Genomic DNA, 15,101 nt, shown 5'->3' with positions numbered 1-15,101 from the left:
AATGTAGTTTCTCACAAAAATTTACACCGGGAAGCGTAGTCATAATGGCGTGTTATGTGTGTGTAAGTGGTAATATGGAATGGTGAAAAATTGCTAAAGCCTGATGGCAGAGCTAAACAATTGTCTGTTTTATTGATGTGGCTCATTTCTATGGGGAAGTGCCTCAGGCTTGGGGAGGGGTTTTCTGTGTAACCTCTGTGTGTGACTGTTCAGTGGCTCTGGGTGGAAAATCTGAGTTTGAATTTGGGGATTTGAGTTGAGGAGCTCTGAAGCTTTCTTAAGTAGACTACTAAGAATTGAGGGATCCAAATTCCCATTGGCCACAAGCACTCAGTCTCATCACAAGTGATCGTGACCTGGTCTTCTGAAGAGACAAGTTGCTGGATCTCAGATGTTTGATTAGCATTAGGATCTGTCTTGATGGCCTGGAGTAGAAAGAGTTAAGTATATGTTATTATCATTGGCTACCAGAGATCTCATTCTTCAGCTACATTTTAATCCTATAATGGTTTCTAATAAAGTTGCTGGGGCGTTGTTGGGTTTTTTTGCTTGATTTCTTGGGCTTTTTGGGTTGCTTTTTTTTGGTAGGTTTTGTTTTTTTTTTTTTGTATCTTTGTTTTGGCTTGTGGGTTTTGGGTTTTTGTTTGTTGTTGTTTTTAGGGTGTTTGTGTATTTGTTTATTGTGTGGGGGGGGTTGGGATATTTTGACCTTGACTTCCAGGTTCCTTTGGAAATAGAGCTATAACACTGTAGCAGTGTTGTACCAAAGCATAAGGTGAAGCCTTACAGAGGAAAAGGTTACTTTACTTTTAAACAAAACAAGTTTCAGATGCACTTCCAAAGCCACTTTTTCATATGTGCCAAGTAGTCTCTCCAGCATCCTGGCACTATTCAGGAGGTCTGAGCAGGGCTCCTTGTGATGACATGGAAAAAGGATGCTGGCTATCAGGCCCTTGTCATGTCTCCTGGGTTGTTTTTAGTTAAGTGACTGTGCTGGTGTCGGTTGTGCCTTTTTGCACACTCCAGGAGCTGAGGGTGACTGGCCTCTTCATCCTGTCCCACCCTGGCAAGCTGTCAGAACTGACTCACTGTTGTTTGTCATCTGATGTATGCGTGGTGAGAATCCTCAGGCAGCTGTCTCCTGGGATCTTACATCTCCTGACCTATATGCCATGGACATCTGCCATGCTTACAGCCCTTCTCTGTCCTTTTTATTCTGGTGCCTCCACACCCAGGCATTCTCATTCTCTCCATGTTTGTGGCAGTTCTAACATTTCTAATACAATTCTTAAGCTGCCAAGGAGTTTTCTTGGCTTTGTGCCTTGTCAGTGGGAACTGCCTCTTCATTTCCTTCCTCAGGCTCCCCTTTCACTACTGTAACAGATAAAAACATCTGGTTTTTCTCTAAGAGTTTTAAAGCTGCGCCCCACTATATTCAGTTTTCCTCTGATGGCTGTAGAAGTCAGCTGGAGATGTGTCTTGGTGGACACCTGGATTGCCAGTTAATTTGAAGAAGAATTTCACCTTTGCATTAGTTGTTAAAATGCTTACTTGTTTAGCTAGCAGAGGTCTGAATAAATAAACCATGCATTGTACAAAATAAGAACTAACAAAGTATTTTATAGTATTGTTGTTTCAGAAATATTTATCTTTTTTTATCATCACTATATTGGGTTTCTTTCCCCCATCCATGTTATCTGTACCTACCCAAATTGTGCATGCCTGACATTCTCTAAATGAAATGCAAAATGACTGTGCTAAACAAAGTGTAACAGTATCAAAGTGTACGTGCGTGTTAAGCTTTTTTAGAGCTTGTGGAGAAGGTCTTTCTATTTCCAGCAGAGTACTATTCTAATTTCTAGCTTGATAGGTTACAAGACCTAGCATTTATGTAATTTTCTGTAGAGAACAACTAATTACTGACCCACAAGATCTGTGTAAACCCATAATATGTATTTATATGGTAAGAAGACAAAATGTTGTCACAGTTATGAATGAGGTTTGGGGGTAGAGTGGGTTGTTGATTTTTTTTTAGTAGTATTAAAAAAGATGGTTCTCTGAGGCTATGTGATGGAGATGTGGATCAGTTCAGTAGGCAAAAGTTTTGTGTGCAGATAATGGAGGACTTTTCAAAGCTGTTTGGTAACTTTATAATGCAGATATCATGTGCATGCACATATGTCATACAGACATATGACACCAACAGGAGTATGCAGACCTTGACACACTGTGCTTCTAGCACCATTAAGTCTAGGGAAAGCTATTCTTTTGGAATAAAGTTGTAAGTGTTGGTATTTACTTTTAGGGACATTGCACTGTGCAATTTTGCTGCCAACCAATATGTTGTTTCTGTAATAGATTCATTTTTGCTGTAATATGATGTCTCCTTATGGGAACATTTCAGAAATTTTTTTTTAATTGATCTTTTGAGGCTCTTGTAATAACTAATAGTTTCAGTTTTATATAATTTACTCACTAATAGTTGATAGCATTTTCTATCACATGGAGGAGTAAACTTCTGAGACTTTTTTTTCTGACCTTCTATAGATGAGTTAGAGGAGTGGAGTAAAAATTCACATGTTTTTTAATAGGGATATTTGCTTGGAGCAGGAAACTAGAAAGGACTGAAGAAAGCTGTCCTTTCCTTGCTTTTCTGGCCCAGACAGAACATATAGGTTGCTGGGTGGTTCTACTAGCTTTAAGGAGATGTATTTATTAAGGGCGTTAATTGCTGACAGATACCCAGAATGTTGTAGTGGGAGATATTTGTATTGCTTACAACTTTGTATAAGTCCCCTATTTATTCTAGAGCCTGATGACCATCTAACAGTAGCCCAGTCACTAAAGAAGGAATTTGACAACCCTGAAACTGCAGACCTGAAGTTCCTAGTGGATGGAAAATACATTCATGTTCATAAAGTTCTTCTTAAAATTAGGTAAGAAACAAACAGTATAAATTGTATAAACTAAACTGTGCAGTGTAATTCACTGTTCTGAGTCATCACTACAAAAAAATTCTTGACTTATTCTTACAGATTCCCTTTTCTCTGAGTCAGGGCCTCATCTGCTGTTTTTCACTGTTACTCTCTCTGTAATTATCAAACATGTTGCTCTACCTGCCTACACTTCCCTCCATCTGACATTTATTCTCCTTTGGGCTCCTAAATGGCCTCGTCCTTGATTTCCAATAACCTTTTGCTGCCAAGGAAAAGGCTCACTTCCTTCTGCTGTCTTCTCAGTAGTTAGAATCAGGTTTTTCCTCCTTTATGTGCTTGGCTTTTTCCACCAGAATGATTTAAGGGGGCTGTGTTTATCCTTGGCACTCTTTCCTTCCACAGGATCCTTCAGTTGTTTTGGCAGCTTCTGTAGGTGCTATCCAGATGATCTTTTTTCCCCTTTTATGACAGATTTCTTGTTATACATGTTGTAAACATTCTTATCAGTGTTTGACTTTTAAGCTGGCTTTTTTTTTCTGTTTTTACAACTTTTTTGCAAGTTAAGACCACTTTATGGTGAGATTTTACATAAGCAGATCTACAGAATGATCTCTTTGTTATTATCATGCAGAGAAATTAATTTGTTACTGCTAATGGGGTTTCTCCTGTGATATTCTAGAGACTCTGCTTTAGATCTCTTCTGCCTTGCCAACTGCTTCTGCTTCATCCTCCTCATTGTTGTAATATTTTTTTCTCTTTGCTGTTTCTTTTCTCAAAATGCTTGGCTATCTCAGCTTATCACCACTTCCATCTTCCTACTTTTGCTCCTGAGTCCTGTTAGTGATTTTTTTGTATACTTCTTATGAAATTAAAATTCCTTGTTAATTATTGCCTGTCCTTGTTTTGTTGGGTTTTTTTCTGCTCTCCTCTTGCTACTCTGATTACCTGTATTACTTTTGTCTTCCCATTACTTGTTTCATTGCTTATTCATTACATTCATGCCTATAGTCCACCCTCTTCATTTGGAACACCATGTGTTCTCCATCAAATACCACAGCAAATCTTGTGTATGTCCAAGATACTCCTGAGGTTTGTTTTCCTGATAGTCAGACTACATGTAGCTTTCCCATTATTTCCTTTTTCTTGCTCTATTTTTCTCAGATTATATGGCATTCTGTGAAGGAAGTGTCTAACTCTAAAATGGATTTACATATATGATGTTACCAAAATACTGTGAAGGAATAATAAAGCATCAGGCACAGTCTGTAAAATTAATATTTTCTTTGCTCTCATGGTGCAACTGGATCAAAGTATTTAAAAATGTTTTGCAACATTTGGCCTGGAGTATTGTCATGAAAGCAGTGCTGCTAAAAGTTCCTTTTTATTGTTTAGTCATTTCTTTACTGCTCATGAGGACTTCTTTCCATCTGGTTCCATTCCTGTTCTTGAAGTGGATCCCATTGTTGGTGGTTAGTGGCTGGCAGTGCTGGAGGAATGTCAGGGAGCACCCGGCCCCGTGGGAGCAGCCCAAGGCCAGCGCTGCCTGCAGGAGCAGACGTCCCCGTGCGTGGGTGGGATTTCCCAGCTCTGCCCGCCAGAGCGGGGGTCTGCGCTGGGCCTGCTCGGGGACAGTGACAGGGAGAGACACTCCAAGGGATCAGTCACTCCAAGATACTTTGCAGACTGGAGGATGTGTGCTAACCAATTTTTATTTTCATTTACTTAATTTTTCAGGGATCAGTGTGTATCACCTTCTCTCTGACTTTTATGTGGTGCCATTGGGGCACAGACCATTCCCAAGGTCTGATCCATGCTGGATGGAAAATGTTGTCGCCACTGCTTAACATGGGGCTCTAAAACAATGAGGTTTTGTCTGCCTCTCCCAATGCTAGAAGGTGGTAAAAGATGTGGCAGAAGCTAAATAATGACTTATATTTCTTTATGAATTTGACAAGAAGTTCCATTATTCTATTAAAAGCCCCAAAATACTAAGATAAACAATTCTTTCATTAACAACTAAAATGTGAAGAAATTAAGTCATTTGTTCAATAATTATTTTTCATTTGGATTTAAGTGATACTGTCTTTAAGTTGTAGTTTTGTCTCAGAGACATTAAAAGGAAACCATCTTACTTTTTACGGGATAGTTTGAGTAAAAGAAGAGAAAATTCAGATGTGGGAGAATTACAAATTAGCATAGTACAAAGAAGTATGATTAAATTATGGTTGTTGTAGGAAAAGTTACCAGAAGTGGAGATGTTCATTTTTATCAACAAAAAATTTGAAAACAGTGTGCATGTTAGGATGCTTTTTAGGGAACAGTAAGTTACAGTGCATTGTAAATTCCTGTGAACTGGAAGTTACAGATTACAGCTACTAAAAGCAGTGCTTTGTCCTTGTTTGTATCTGTCATAAAAGTATTCAGACTTGTAAGGAAAAAATTATGAAAGACCTGAGTGAGAGTGTGTTCACTTTCAGTAATTTAATCCTTGAATGTAATGATTAATGCTAAATTGTGTAGGGACTCTGACACTAAAATAAATTATATCTAAAATCATTAATAATTTCCCTCTTCATTAGGAAATGCTGGAGAAATCAGGGTCAAATCTCAGAAATGTCTAAGTTAATTGTAAATTTTAGGTGCTATGAGACAGGTAATAAAATTGATTGTTAATGTATAATGTATTTTTAAAAATGGCATCAAAACCAGATGGATAATCCGTGTAGATATTGTAAGTATAAATGGATTCTGCCATAAAATATTAACAACAGGAATAAAATTCTGAATTATATGTATCAGGCTTATAAGGCTTAAAGAAATGAACATGTTCAAAGTAAGAAATCATGTAGCTAGAGGTTCTGCTTTTGGATTTAGTCTGTAGGACTGACTTTTTTTTTTTTACCAACTTCTTGCTGCAGCTCATCTTTCAAGCTTAACTCTTTGCAGTGTACAATCTTTGTTCATGTTTTGTAGGTGTGAACATTTTCGCTCCGTACTCAATAATGATGATGAAATTATAGAAATGAGTGAATTTTCTTATCCTGTTTACCGAGCCTTCCTGGAATATCTGTATACAGACAACATTAGGCTCCCTCCTGAAGATGCAATAGGTATTTACCATAAATGGAAATTACTCCAGATTATTGGTTTTGAAAAGTTCAATCTGTGTGTCATTACAGAGTAAGGAAAGCAGGGCTTGTTGATTTTAGTTTCATTAGCACTTAAATCTTGAATTTGGCAGGTGTCAGGAAGAAAGGATGCAGTAGCAGGAAACATGCCCAAGGAGAATGAGTGGTGGACATGCAATGAGATCAAAGGTGAAATGTTTTCAGAAAGAACTGATTGTTGCTCTTATTAAGAACATTTTTTTTTATTTAGAAAGGCGCTAATGCCCCTGAAAGTTTACTTGTTTGAGTAGCTGTACTGATTTTTGATCCTGAATGAAAAGGGAGCTCTTCCCTGTATGAATTTAAGAGGCTGTAAGTCAGTAATTGATGTCCAGAATGAGAACAAGAGAACAGAACACTTGCATAGTAATAAAATGGTTCCTTTTTTGATGGTTCTGTAGGGGACCTTAAAAAATGCACACGTCATCTAGTGGAAAAAAAACAGAGCAAGTCTTTGATTCATTCAGCCTAAAACAAAAGGGTGATTGATTAATTTGAAAAGCCACTAATATATTTTGCACCAGAATAGTTGAAGCTGTATAAATTTTCACAGGGCTGCTAGATTTGGCAACGCTGTATAGAGAAAACAGACTGAAAAAGCTTTGCCAGCAAACGATCAAACAAGGCATTTGTGAAGAGAATGCCATTGCTCTCCTTTCTGCTGCTGTCAAGTATGAAGCTCAGGTAAGAACTTCTCCTCAGGTAAGCAGCTGTTTTCTGAGAAATGAAGCTGCCTAATGTAAACATGACTGTATTTAATTGATGAGGCATGATTACTGTAATTTCCCTTTCTGGCTTAACAAATGGGTTTTTTCCCCTTTTTAAGCTGTTAAATAAAAATTTTAAAACTCCCAATTTAGTGTTTTCTTCCTGCCCTTTTGGCTTGCCCCTGTGAGTCAGGGTTTTTAATCTGCTTCCTTCCTTGTCATGTGGCACTGCAGGGCTTGGCATGCAGATTTCTCACTGCCATTTACATCTCTGCCTTTGGATTTTGCCCTTTCACTTCCTGAGTTCTCCACCTGATCATTTTGTCTGCTGCTGTCTGGTATAGTCACTCTGGTGCTGACTTTTACTGGCACTGGGAGGAGTTACCTGTAAAGTCCCTGCATATTTACACTTGTGCTTTAATTTTAAAAATCCACTTTTGCAATACTGTTTACAAAGAAATATGCTGACATATAACAAATTACCTATTGTTAATGCTCCCCCCATATCCTGTCATCTGGTCTGCCCTTGATTCTGGAATGAGTCACTAGCACTCAACCTGTTATCCGTGCTTTTTTGGTAAAGAAATACTTTCAAAGATATTTTCCTTTTCTCATCTTCCTAGTGCTGTGATGATTGTGGAAATAACTGTGTGGTGGGTTTTATTATTCAAAAAGTCTGCTTATGTATTTCAGATGTAGGGGACATTGTTATAAATAATTTTTCAGGTATGGGAGGCAAGTAGAAGTGACTGAAAAAACACTGAATTAAAAATGTTGCAGTAGTCCATGCAGTATGGAGACAGCAAACTACCGGAGATGAATTTGTTTAGCAGTTGCAAAGAGGAGACTGGAAGTCAGTGAGTTCTGTGCATGAAAGACAGGATAACAAGAGACTGGTAGATAGTTAGAGTGCCAGCTGCCAGTTACAAGGCATTTGTAACCCCATATCCGAAACAGAGGGCATGGATGTCTGGGTCAAAAAAGGACTTGGGCTCTCAGTGTGCTGTGCTGCTACAAGCCCAGCATAGCAGGGAAGACTCTACAGGAAGGCATGACCCAGTGGTTTGGTGCTCTTCTTTTAACGAAAAATCTTAACAGCAGATTTTTCATTAAAGTTTTATTCTTTAGTTTCTCCTCTTATAAGCTTTCCAGAATTTTTGAACATCTTCAAAGCAGAAGTATTTCTGGTTGGTGTGTACCTGGTGAAGGAGTTAAAGATACGTTTAGGTGTGTTGTGAAGTAGTAAAACTAGCCTGAACAAAGAAAATACCGGAGTTCGTAAGGCCTGAGACACAATAAAAGGGATTGGCTGGATAACTAAATATATGTTATCCTACTCTTCCTTCTATGATTCAGTGTTTTGTTCTTTCAAAACCTGTAACACAGTTTAACACAATTGTCAGGTGATGAATTGGTTCACTTGCCAAATGTGCCAAACTCAGGAGTGCATTGTTGCCCTCCTCCCTGCACCCACAGCTCAGAAAGGGCTGGAAGTGCAGCAAAGATTTCTTTATCAAAGACGTGGGGATAACCTCTGTCTAAGGAATCATGGAATAAACCAGGATCTTCTAGTGTACTACATTAATATAGTAACTCCTGGTTTGAGAACCATGTGCACTGGGTCAGGACTTCAGTAGAAAACTGCCAAAAGAAGGATTATGAAAGAGGCTTTATATTTTGGAAGTTTGAAAAGATAGAATTCCATTTTTTTGTCATTAAATGTGAACACTGCAAGGGAAAGATTATAGTGGTACGTGACATGCCATTCATTTTGCAAATTAAATGAAGACTAACTTGACTACTGTATACATCTCTTAGGATTTAAGATGTACAAAAATATTTTTTCCTATCCTCAGAAAATACAAAGAGTTTCTGCTATAAGTTATTTTAAAGCATATTTCTCATACACACTGTAGCAAAGTTTAGACTAATCATCTGCTATAAAACAGAATAAAAAAGACAGTATTTCTTGAAACTGCAAAATGAGTGACCAGGATTCTCTATAATCTATGGTCCTATTCATACCAGCATCAGAAAAATTAGCTGCTGATAGTTTTAACTAGCATAAAAATTCACACATTGACTGTATAGCAGCTCAGGTTCTAACAGTACCATTTCAGAAGTCTGCTGGAACTTAAGGTGCCATTGTCTTTGATTGTCTACATTTTTTATTTCCTCTGTTTTTTTGCTTCTTCTATTCTCATTCTGTTTCTACTTTCACATTAGTTGTTGATGAGAGATACTTGCTATACCATATTTCTTCTTTAAGGGTATTTTGTGCTTCAGTTTATGCCTTTGTTACATCTTGAAACACAGATTCTAAGGACAAGTTTTCAAAAGGAAATGCACAGGTAGTCTGTTGAGTATCTTTCTACTATTAATCCTAGGCTGCAATGTTTGTGTAGTTAACATAGAATCAAATTGGCATGGATTACTCTTTTTGCTGTAGCATTGAGAGTTTTAATAGTTTATGAATCAACTCTGACTTCCTTGCTGCTGGCTCCAGCTCTGGCTGCAGAAGGTAATTAATTTTTCTTCAAGCAAGTTGTTGCATAGGAGCCAACTAAAGGAGACTGAGCCAGTGCATGGAGAGAAGGATTGCCACTGTTGTGAAGAGTTTGAATGGGAAGAATTTGCTGTGTGCAGTCCTGGTTGTTTGGCTTGATGGCTTGCAGCCATCCTGTGCTGAACAGCTGAGCATCCTCTTACAGTGAGACCAGGACAAGACAGAATATTTTGTGCTATCTGGAACTCCCGTTAGACAGAGGGATTAAATTCCTAGGTTTGCCATGAAAGACACATGTATCCCAACATGCAGTTTGTGTTCAGCAAGCATCATCCCCTTTTTCATCATGTTTTGCTTTTATTTCCAGCATGACTAGCAGATCTGCTCTTTTTCACAGGACCACTACTGAATGCAGTGCAGGGAGGACAAAAATGAGTTCTTGACGCTCTAGTACTGTTTGGGGCAATTTGATGGTTTCACCTGTTGGTAACTTTTCTAATGAATGTGTAGTAAATTCTAGTAAATGTGATGGAGCTCTAGAGTTGATTTAGGCAGCTAATCCTGTTTTCTCCAAGTGGGTTTATTGAATAGTTTGTATAAAAAAAACTTCATCCTATCATTTGTGATCTCATCAAAAGGATTGGAAAAGGGGTTGATAATGGGAACAATCTGGTATATTCTCTGCTAATTAAATGACAGATTTGAAACAAAGTAATAATGTTAATAATTTTATTAGTCATTCGTATTACAAATGACTCAAATTTGTTCCTAGGACTTGGAAGAATTTTGCTTCAGATTTTGCATAAACCATTTGACTGTTGTTACACAAACTCAAGGCTTTGCAGACATGGACCATGACCTCCTGAAAAACTTCATTAGCAAAGCCAGCAGAGTGGGAGCATTCCGAAATTGAGGTCTGACTACTACCAAGCTGAAGAGCATGTCCTCTTCCCTTCTGGAATACCTTTCCTTTGGAGAACTCCTCTGTGCTCAGAATGTGCAATGGTTTGGAAGGACAGTCTCGGTGTCCATCAGCTTAGGGAGTGTGTAGAAGTCCACTAACATGCAGGCTTTGTTGTAAGGATGGCTGCATGTAGGTGTGTGGTGACTCTCCCTTGCCAACAGCCAGAATTTAACACAAAAATCTAATGTAGTAACTACCCTTTCCCACCCAAAGTCAAGCAAACTAAGCTTGTCATTCATTATCTAGTCTGTCTAATTTTATTTTTTTTAAGCAGTCTGTGTTTGGATTTTATGGGACAGTGACCTCTTTGCTGCTAAAACTTTGATAGTGTATTTTTGTCTCAAAACTCATTTAATATGCCATAATGGGCTTCTTTTTATAATCCAGTGAAGATACAAATTTGTTTTTCTGGACATAGGGTAAAATACCTTAAGTTCTTTAGGATGAGAAGCTTTCTGGTTTGTAGGAGGGTGTGTCTCACTTGTTTATTTGGGAGTTAATTTATGAGGAGCTTCAGAAGGATATTACCGTTTTGAGTTCCCAGCACTTGTCTCATTGTTTAGCCAGAATGAAAAGGATCTCCCTTTTCATGGGAGGCATGTCCCTGGCACCCCAATGGAAGCCCTCACCAAGTTTGTCTGGTATGTGAATTGTCATGCTGAGTTTTACTACTAAGAAAACCACCTAGTTACAAACCCAAACAAGCTATCTTCAAGTTCTGCTTGAGGCGTATTTATTCCTGTTTTGCTGTCTCTCCTCAGACAGATCAACTTCAGAAAAATGGAGAAAAAGGTGATTTTGAAATGGTAACTTCAAATTAATTAAATTTTAAGAGTGAACTGACACTATGTTCCAAATGGTGATAAAGGTATCTTGTCCAAATATGGCATTTCGGATTCTCCTGTGGTCAGAGCTGTGAGGTGACCACTCCACTTTCCTGTCAGGGCTGTTCAGGAGAGAGGAGATGCCCTCTGGACATGCCTCTCTCCCAGCACTGATCATCAGTGGCTAAGGTGGAGTAGATGCTTAATTCCTAACTGGCTGAAGTGAATTAAGGTGAAAAACCCACCCAGTGCTGCACAGAGAGGTTTGCCCCATTACAGAAGATGTGGAGCTTATGGAGCATTTACTTGAATTTTCTAACAGGTAACTGTGAATTAACGCTGAGAATTTCAGATTTTGACTGAGTGAAGTGACTTCAAGTGCCTTTTCCAGTATTTTATGAATGGGGAAGACAAAAAGCTGGATGACCAGGCTCAGTACACGAATATAATTATATAAGTAATCATGCAACCTTCCTGCAGGTCCCTGCTGTGCCACAGCATCCTTCAATGACCTTTTCTAATCCTCAAATGGGGTTTCTAAGAACTGAAGTCCCTTAAATTATCACATCTTCATGTCTAAGGTAGAAATAGCTGTTCTTTACTATATTGGAGGCTCATTTCTCAAACAGTCCTGTTCTTTGAGGAAGAGAGGAGGAAAAAGAGGAAGAGGAGTAGTGAGTAGGGCCTTCACCCCAGGCCCTGTGTGTATGAGAGGAAAGGTGAAGCACACAGGTAGCAGAATTTATTTAGGAAGAGGGTGATGAGCAAGTATTTTAGGAAATGCTGTGGTAAATATTTACTTGTGTTTGAGACATTTGCTTCAGCCCCTCACTAGACATATACTGGAATATCTACTGCTAACAAACACATTCTGCCACCCCCTCAGTGATGACTACAACTTCCTCCAGCAGCATTATTCTGTTCTTAGCAGCTGTGTCAGTATTTTGTATTCAAACAGAAGTGGTCAAAACCTTTCCAATACATAATGCAGATTCATCAAAAACACAGCTTTGCTGGGGGAGGAGATCAGTTTTGTTAAGTTTGTGTAGAGAAGCACTTGACACCAGCACACAGACAGAAGTTACTGCAGACAGGGAAACAGCGTCACTGCAGCGCACAGTTTCACTGCCAGCCCTGTGTGCTGTAGCCCAGCACTGATCAGACCGGTGTGGGCACAAGGAATTCCATTGAGCCAAGGCTGCCTATCCCTGGGTAAGCCCCAGTTACCAGATACACCTGCCAGCACTTCCTTCAGGGTAGCAGTGCATGGAACAAGGGTGTACCACCACATCCCAGCCTCGGGGCAGCAGCTGGCGCCAGGCCCTGTCCCACCCACCCCGACGGCATCACGCTGGCACACATCCAGTCTCACTGGGGAATGGAACCAGCTGGGAACCCCCACCCCTGGTAGGCAGTGGTCACTCCTGCTTTCCTAAGGTGTGTATTATGAAAGGTCTCGCCACACGTTTCTGTTGTTTTACTCAGAAGAATCGAACAAAAGACTATAAACATGAAATGATGGGGGTTTTTTTGACTCAACATCTGGTCAGAAACCTTATCTGGCTCTCTGGGGACACTACTGCATGGAATGATAGCACTGGAAAGGGACACCACTCTCCTCCATTAGCTCAAGTTCATGACAAAGTAGTTGAACAGATTGCAGCTGAAATGGCACGCTGCTTAGAACAAGACATTTTTGGCTTAATAGAACAAAGTGTCATTTTTTTCCAATTTACTTCCTTCCTGCTCATTATTTCCAGCTAACCATACACATTAAAGCCAACTTGCAATTTCAGAGTAATTGACAAAGCCTGTAATTTTGAGAAAAAGCATCTCTGGACAGAGGGTGATTCTAAAGATCTAATGTGTCAGCATTGGCTTTTATTCTATATTATCTGACCTGGATGTAATAGTGTTACACTCATAGAAACATTTATTTATTTAATTTTTTAATTTGTGTTGCATGTGTTCAAAGAAAAAACACCCTTACTGGCTTAGGTGGTTAAATGTGGGTGCATGGATGTAAATATGTGCTTGAATCCCTACCATGGGACATTGCAGAAGAAATTAGGGATGTATTTCACTGTGGTGAGATGGACTGCAACAACCTTGTGTTTGTGTATCTTGCAGGTTAAATACTTAATAAAGTATTGTTCTGTTTTAGGTTACCACAGAAAAAAGGTATTTATTAAAAACTGAAAATTTGGTCAAGCAGAAACTGTGTCTGGGGTTTAAATAAAAAGCAATGTTCTGCTTTCCAGAAAGGAGTCTGAAAAGAAAAAAAAATCCATGGGTAGGATCATTTGAAGGTTCTCCAAAGTTACTGAAGCTAAAAGCCAGCACTGCCTTGTCATCTAGTATCCACCTGTAGAGTTCTGTTGCAATGCTTGGTAACTATGTAAACTGCTGCTTTATGATCTGAACACTTTCCATGGGCTTTCCTTGTAAAACAAAGCGTCTATTTGCCCCAGAGAGACAGGAGTCATTGGCCACCATCCAATGATGTAGAAAGTTTACAGAAAGTTTACAGCCTGATTTTACAGAAATGATTTTTTTGTTCCATATAAGCTTACCTGGTTTAATAGACCATTAATAAAATGCCATATTTAAAACAGCTTGAGTGGGACTTTTTTCCTTTCTTTTCAGTAAAAATGAAGAAAGTTTGATGCTTGTAGATTGAATTGACTGTATGTGGGGGGAAAAAAAACAAAGCAGAGAATATTTCACAGAGGTACCTTGAAGGCTAATTTGTGTTCTTAGGAAATCACTGTCACCAGATAACACATTTGTAAGCTGGAGCATTTCTTCAAGTGCATTTCCACCTTTAAAAGAAATCAATGCCCTGGTGACTAAATAAACTGTGATTAATAAAATGGTCCACAGAATACCAATCATAGTTTCTTAAGCAAATGCATATTATGACAAGCTTGTTACATTTTAGAATATTTCAGCTTGTCCTGTGCACTGGTACCACACAGCCATCATCTCCTCCAGCTGCTTCACATTTGACACAGGTTTCTTCCAGCAGCCACTCCTGTGCCTGAAAATGTGCACTTGCACATTCCCTGTGGCTGTTCTGGTACCTGTGAGGAGCCTGCTCTTCCATACAGCCCCTCTGCACCAGCACTGCCTCAGCACACAATCCTTCACTTGCAAGTCCAAAGGCAGTGAAGAAGAAATAAGCTCTTATGACATTTAAGAACAAACAGCATTTGGAAACAGTGCAGAGCAGGAAGAAATTAAGGTATAAAACATCAAATGAAGAGGGCTGGGAGTCAGCTCATCCACCCTCACATGGCTACAGAGCCTGGCTGATAAGATTCCATTCCCTTTAACAATGGACAGAAATGGGCCTTTAAAGGATACAATTTACCTGACCTCATCTTAGACCCAGGGCTTCAGCTTTCTACAGAAATTGGTGCTTGGTGTTAAGCACCTAAAATGGCCATCACATTTTGTGCCCAGCTTCTGCTGTGATTCCAAATTTTCTTTTTTCCTGGAACAGTTTCAACATTCCAGGCCATTTTTAGTACAGCATTTTAAGAAAAGTGCTGTCCAACACAGTAAGATCTCCATATCTAATAAAAAGCCATTAGTTTTAATATGTATTTATTTGGATAGGTACCATAAGAAATCACCTAATATAAGAAAATCACTGACTGTAAATCCTTTAAATCTATTTTATTTATCTTGAAAGGTGAGAAACTGATTAGTTGTATAAAATAATATTGTACATTTGATGTAAAGCCTTCAGTCTGTTTGAACAAAAAAAAAATACATTGTCACAGTAAAGAAAGAATCTATTTAGATACTGGACTCTGTATCCTCCTTCTAGCCAAAGGACTGCTGTAACAGATCTTACAGTCAGTGCACCCCAATGTTAACATAGATCCTGTCTGTAAAACTCCAAAAAGTGAGAAAATAAACATAAGGTACTCTGGAAAGTTCTGTAAAATTTTCAGTAAGGAAGTTGAAGCCATACTGAGTCTAAAACACC

The 15,101-nt window shown here is 38.9% G+C and overlaps 1 protein-coding gene across 4 annotated transcripts in view; it reads left to right on the top strand.

Moving 5' to 3' along the window:
• Positions 1–13,718, top strand: part of RCBTB2 (RCC1 and BTB domain containing protein 2) — a 32,935-nt gene extending 19,217 nt beyond the window's left edge. For 2 of the 4 annotated variants that reach the window (XM_041407207.1, XM_041407208.1), the window contains exons 10-13: positions 2,810–2,936; positions 5,883–6,046; positions 6,657–6,787; positions 10,089–13,718. In XM_041407207.1, the coding sequence (XP_041263141.1) occupies positions 2,810–2,936; positions 5,883–6,046; positions 6,657–6,787; positions 10,089–10,229 (563 nt within the window). In that variant the 3' untranslated portion in view covers positions 10,230–13,718. Of the gene's footprint in view, positions 1–2,809; positions 2,937–5,882; positions 6,047–6,656; positions 7,359–10,088 lie in introns of those variants that run through there. The other 2 variants (XM_041407209.1, XM_041407210.1) reach the window with 2 other exon arrangements.
• The last annotated feature ends 1,383 nt before the right edge of the window (positions 13,719–15,101 follow it).

Source organism: Onychostruthus taczanowskii, unplaced genomic scaffold, assembly GCF_017590055.1.
Source record: "Onychostruthus taczanowskii isolate IOZ18803 unplaced genomic scaffold, ASM1759005v1 scaffold26, whole genome shotgun sequence".
Taxonomy (NCBI): Eukaryota; Metazoa; Chordata; class Aves; order Passeriformes; family Passeridae; genus Onychostruthus; species Onychostruthus taczanowskii.
Note: the sequence above shows the minus strand (reverse complement) of the source record. Positions and strands in the feature narration are given on the sequence as shown.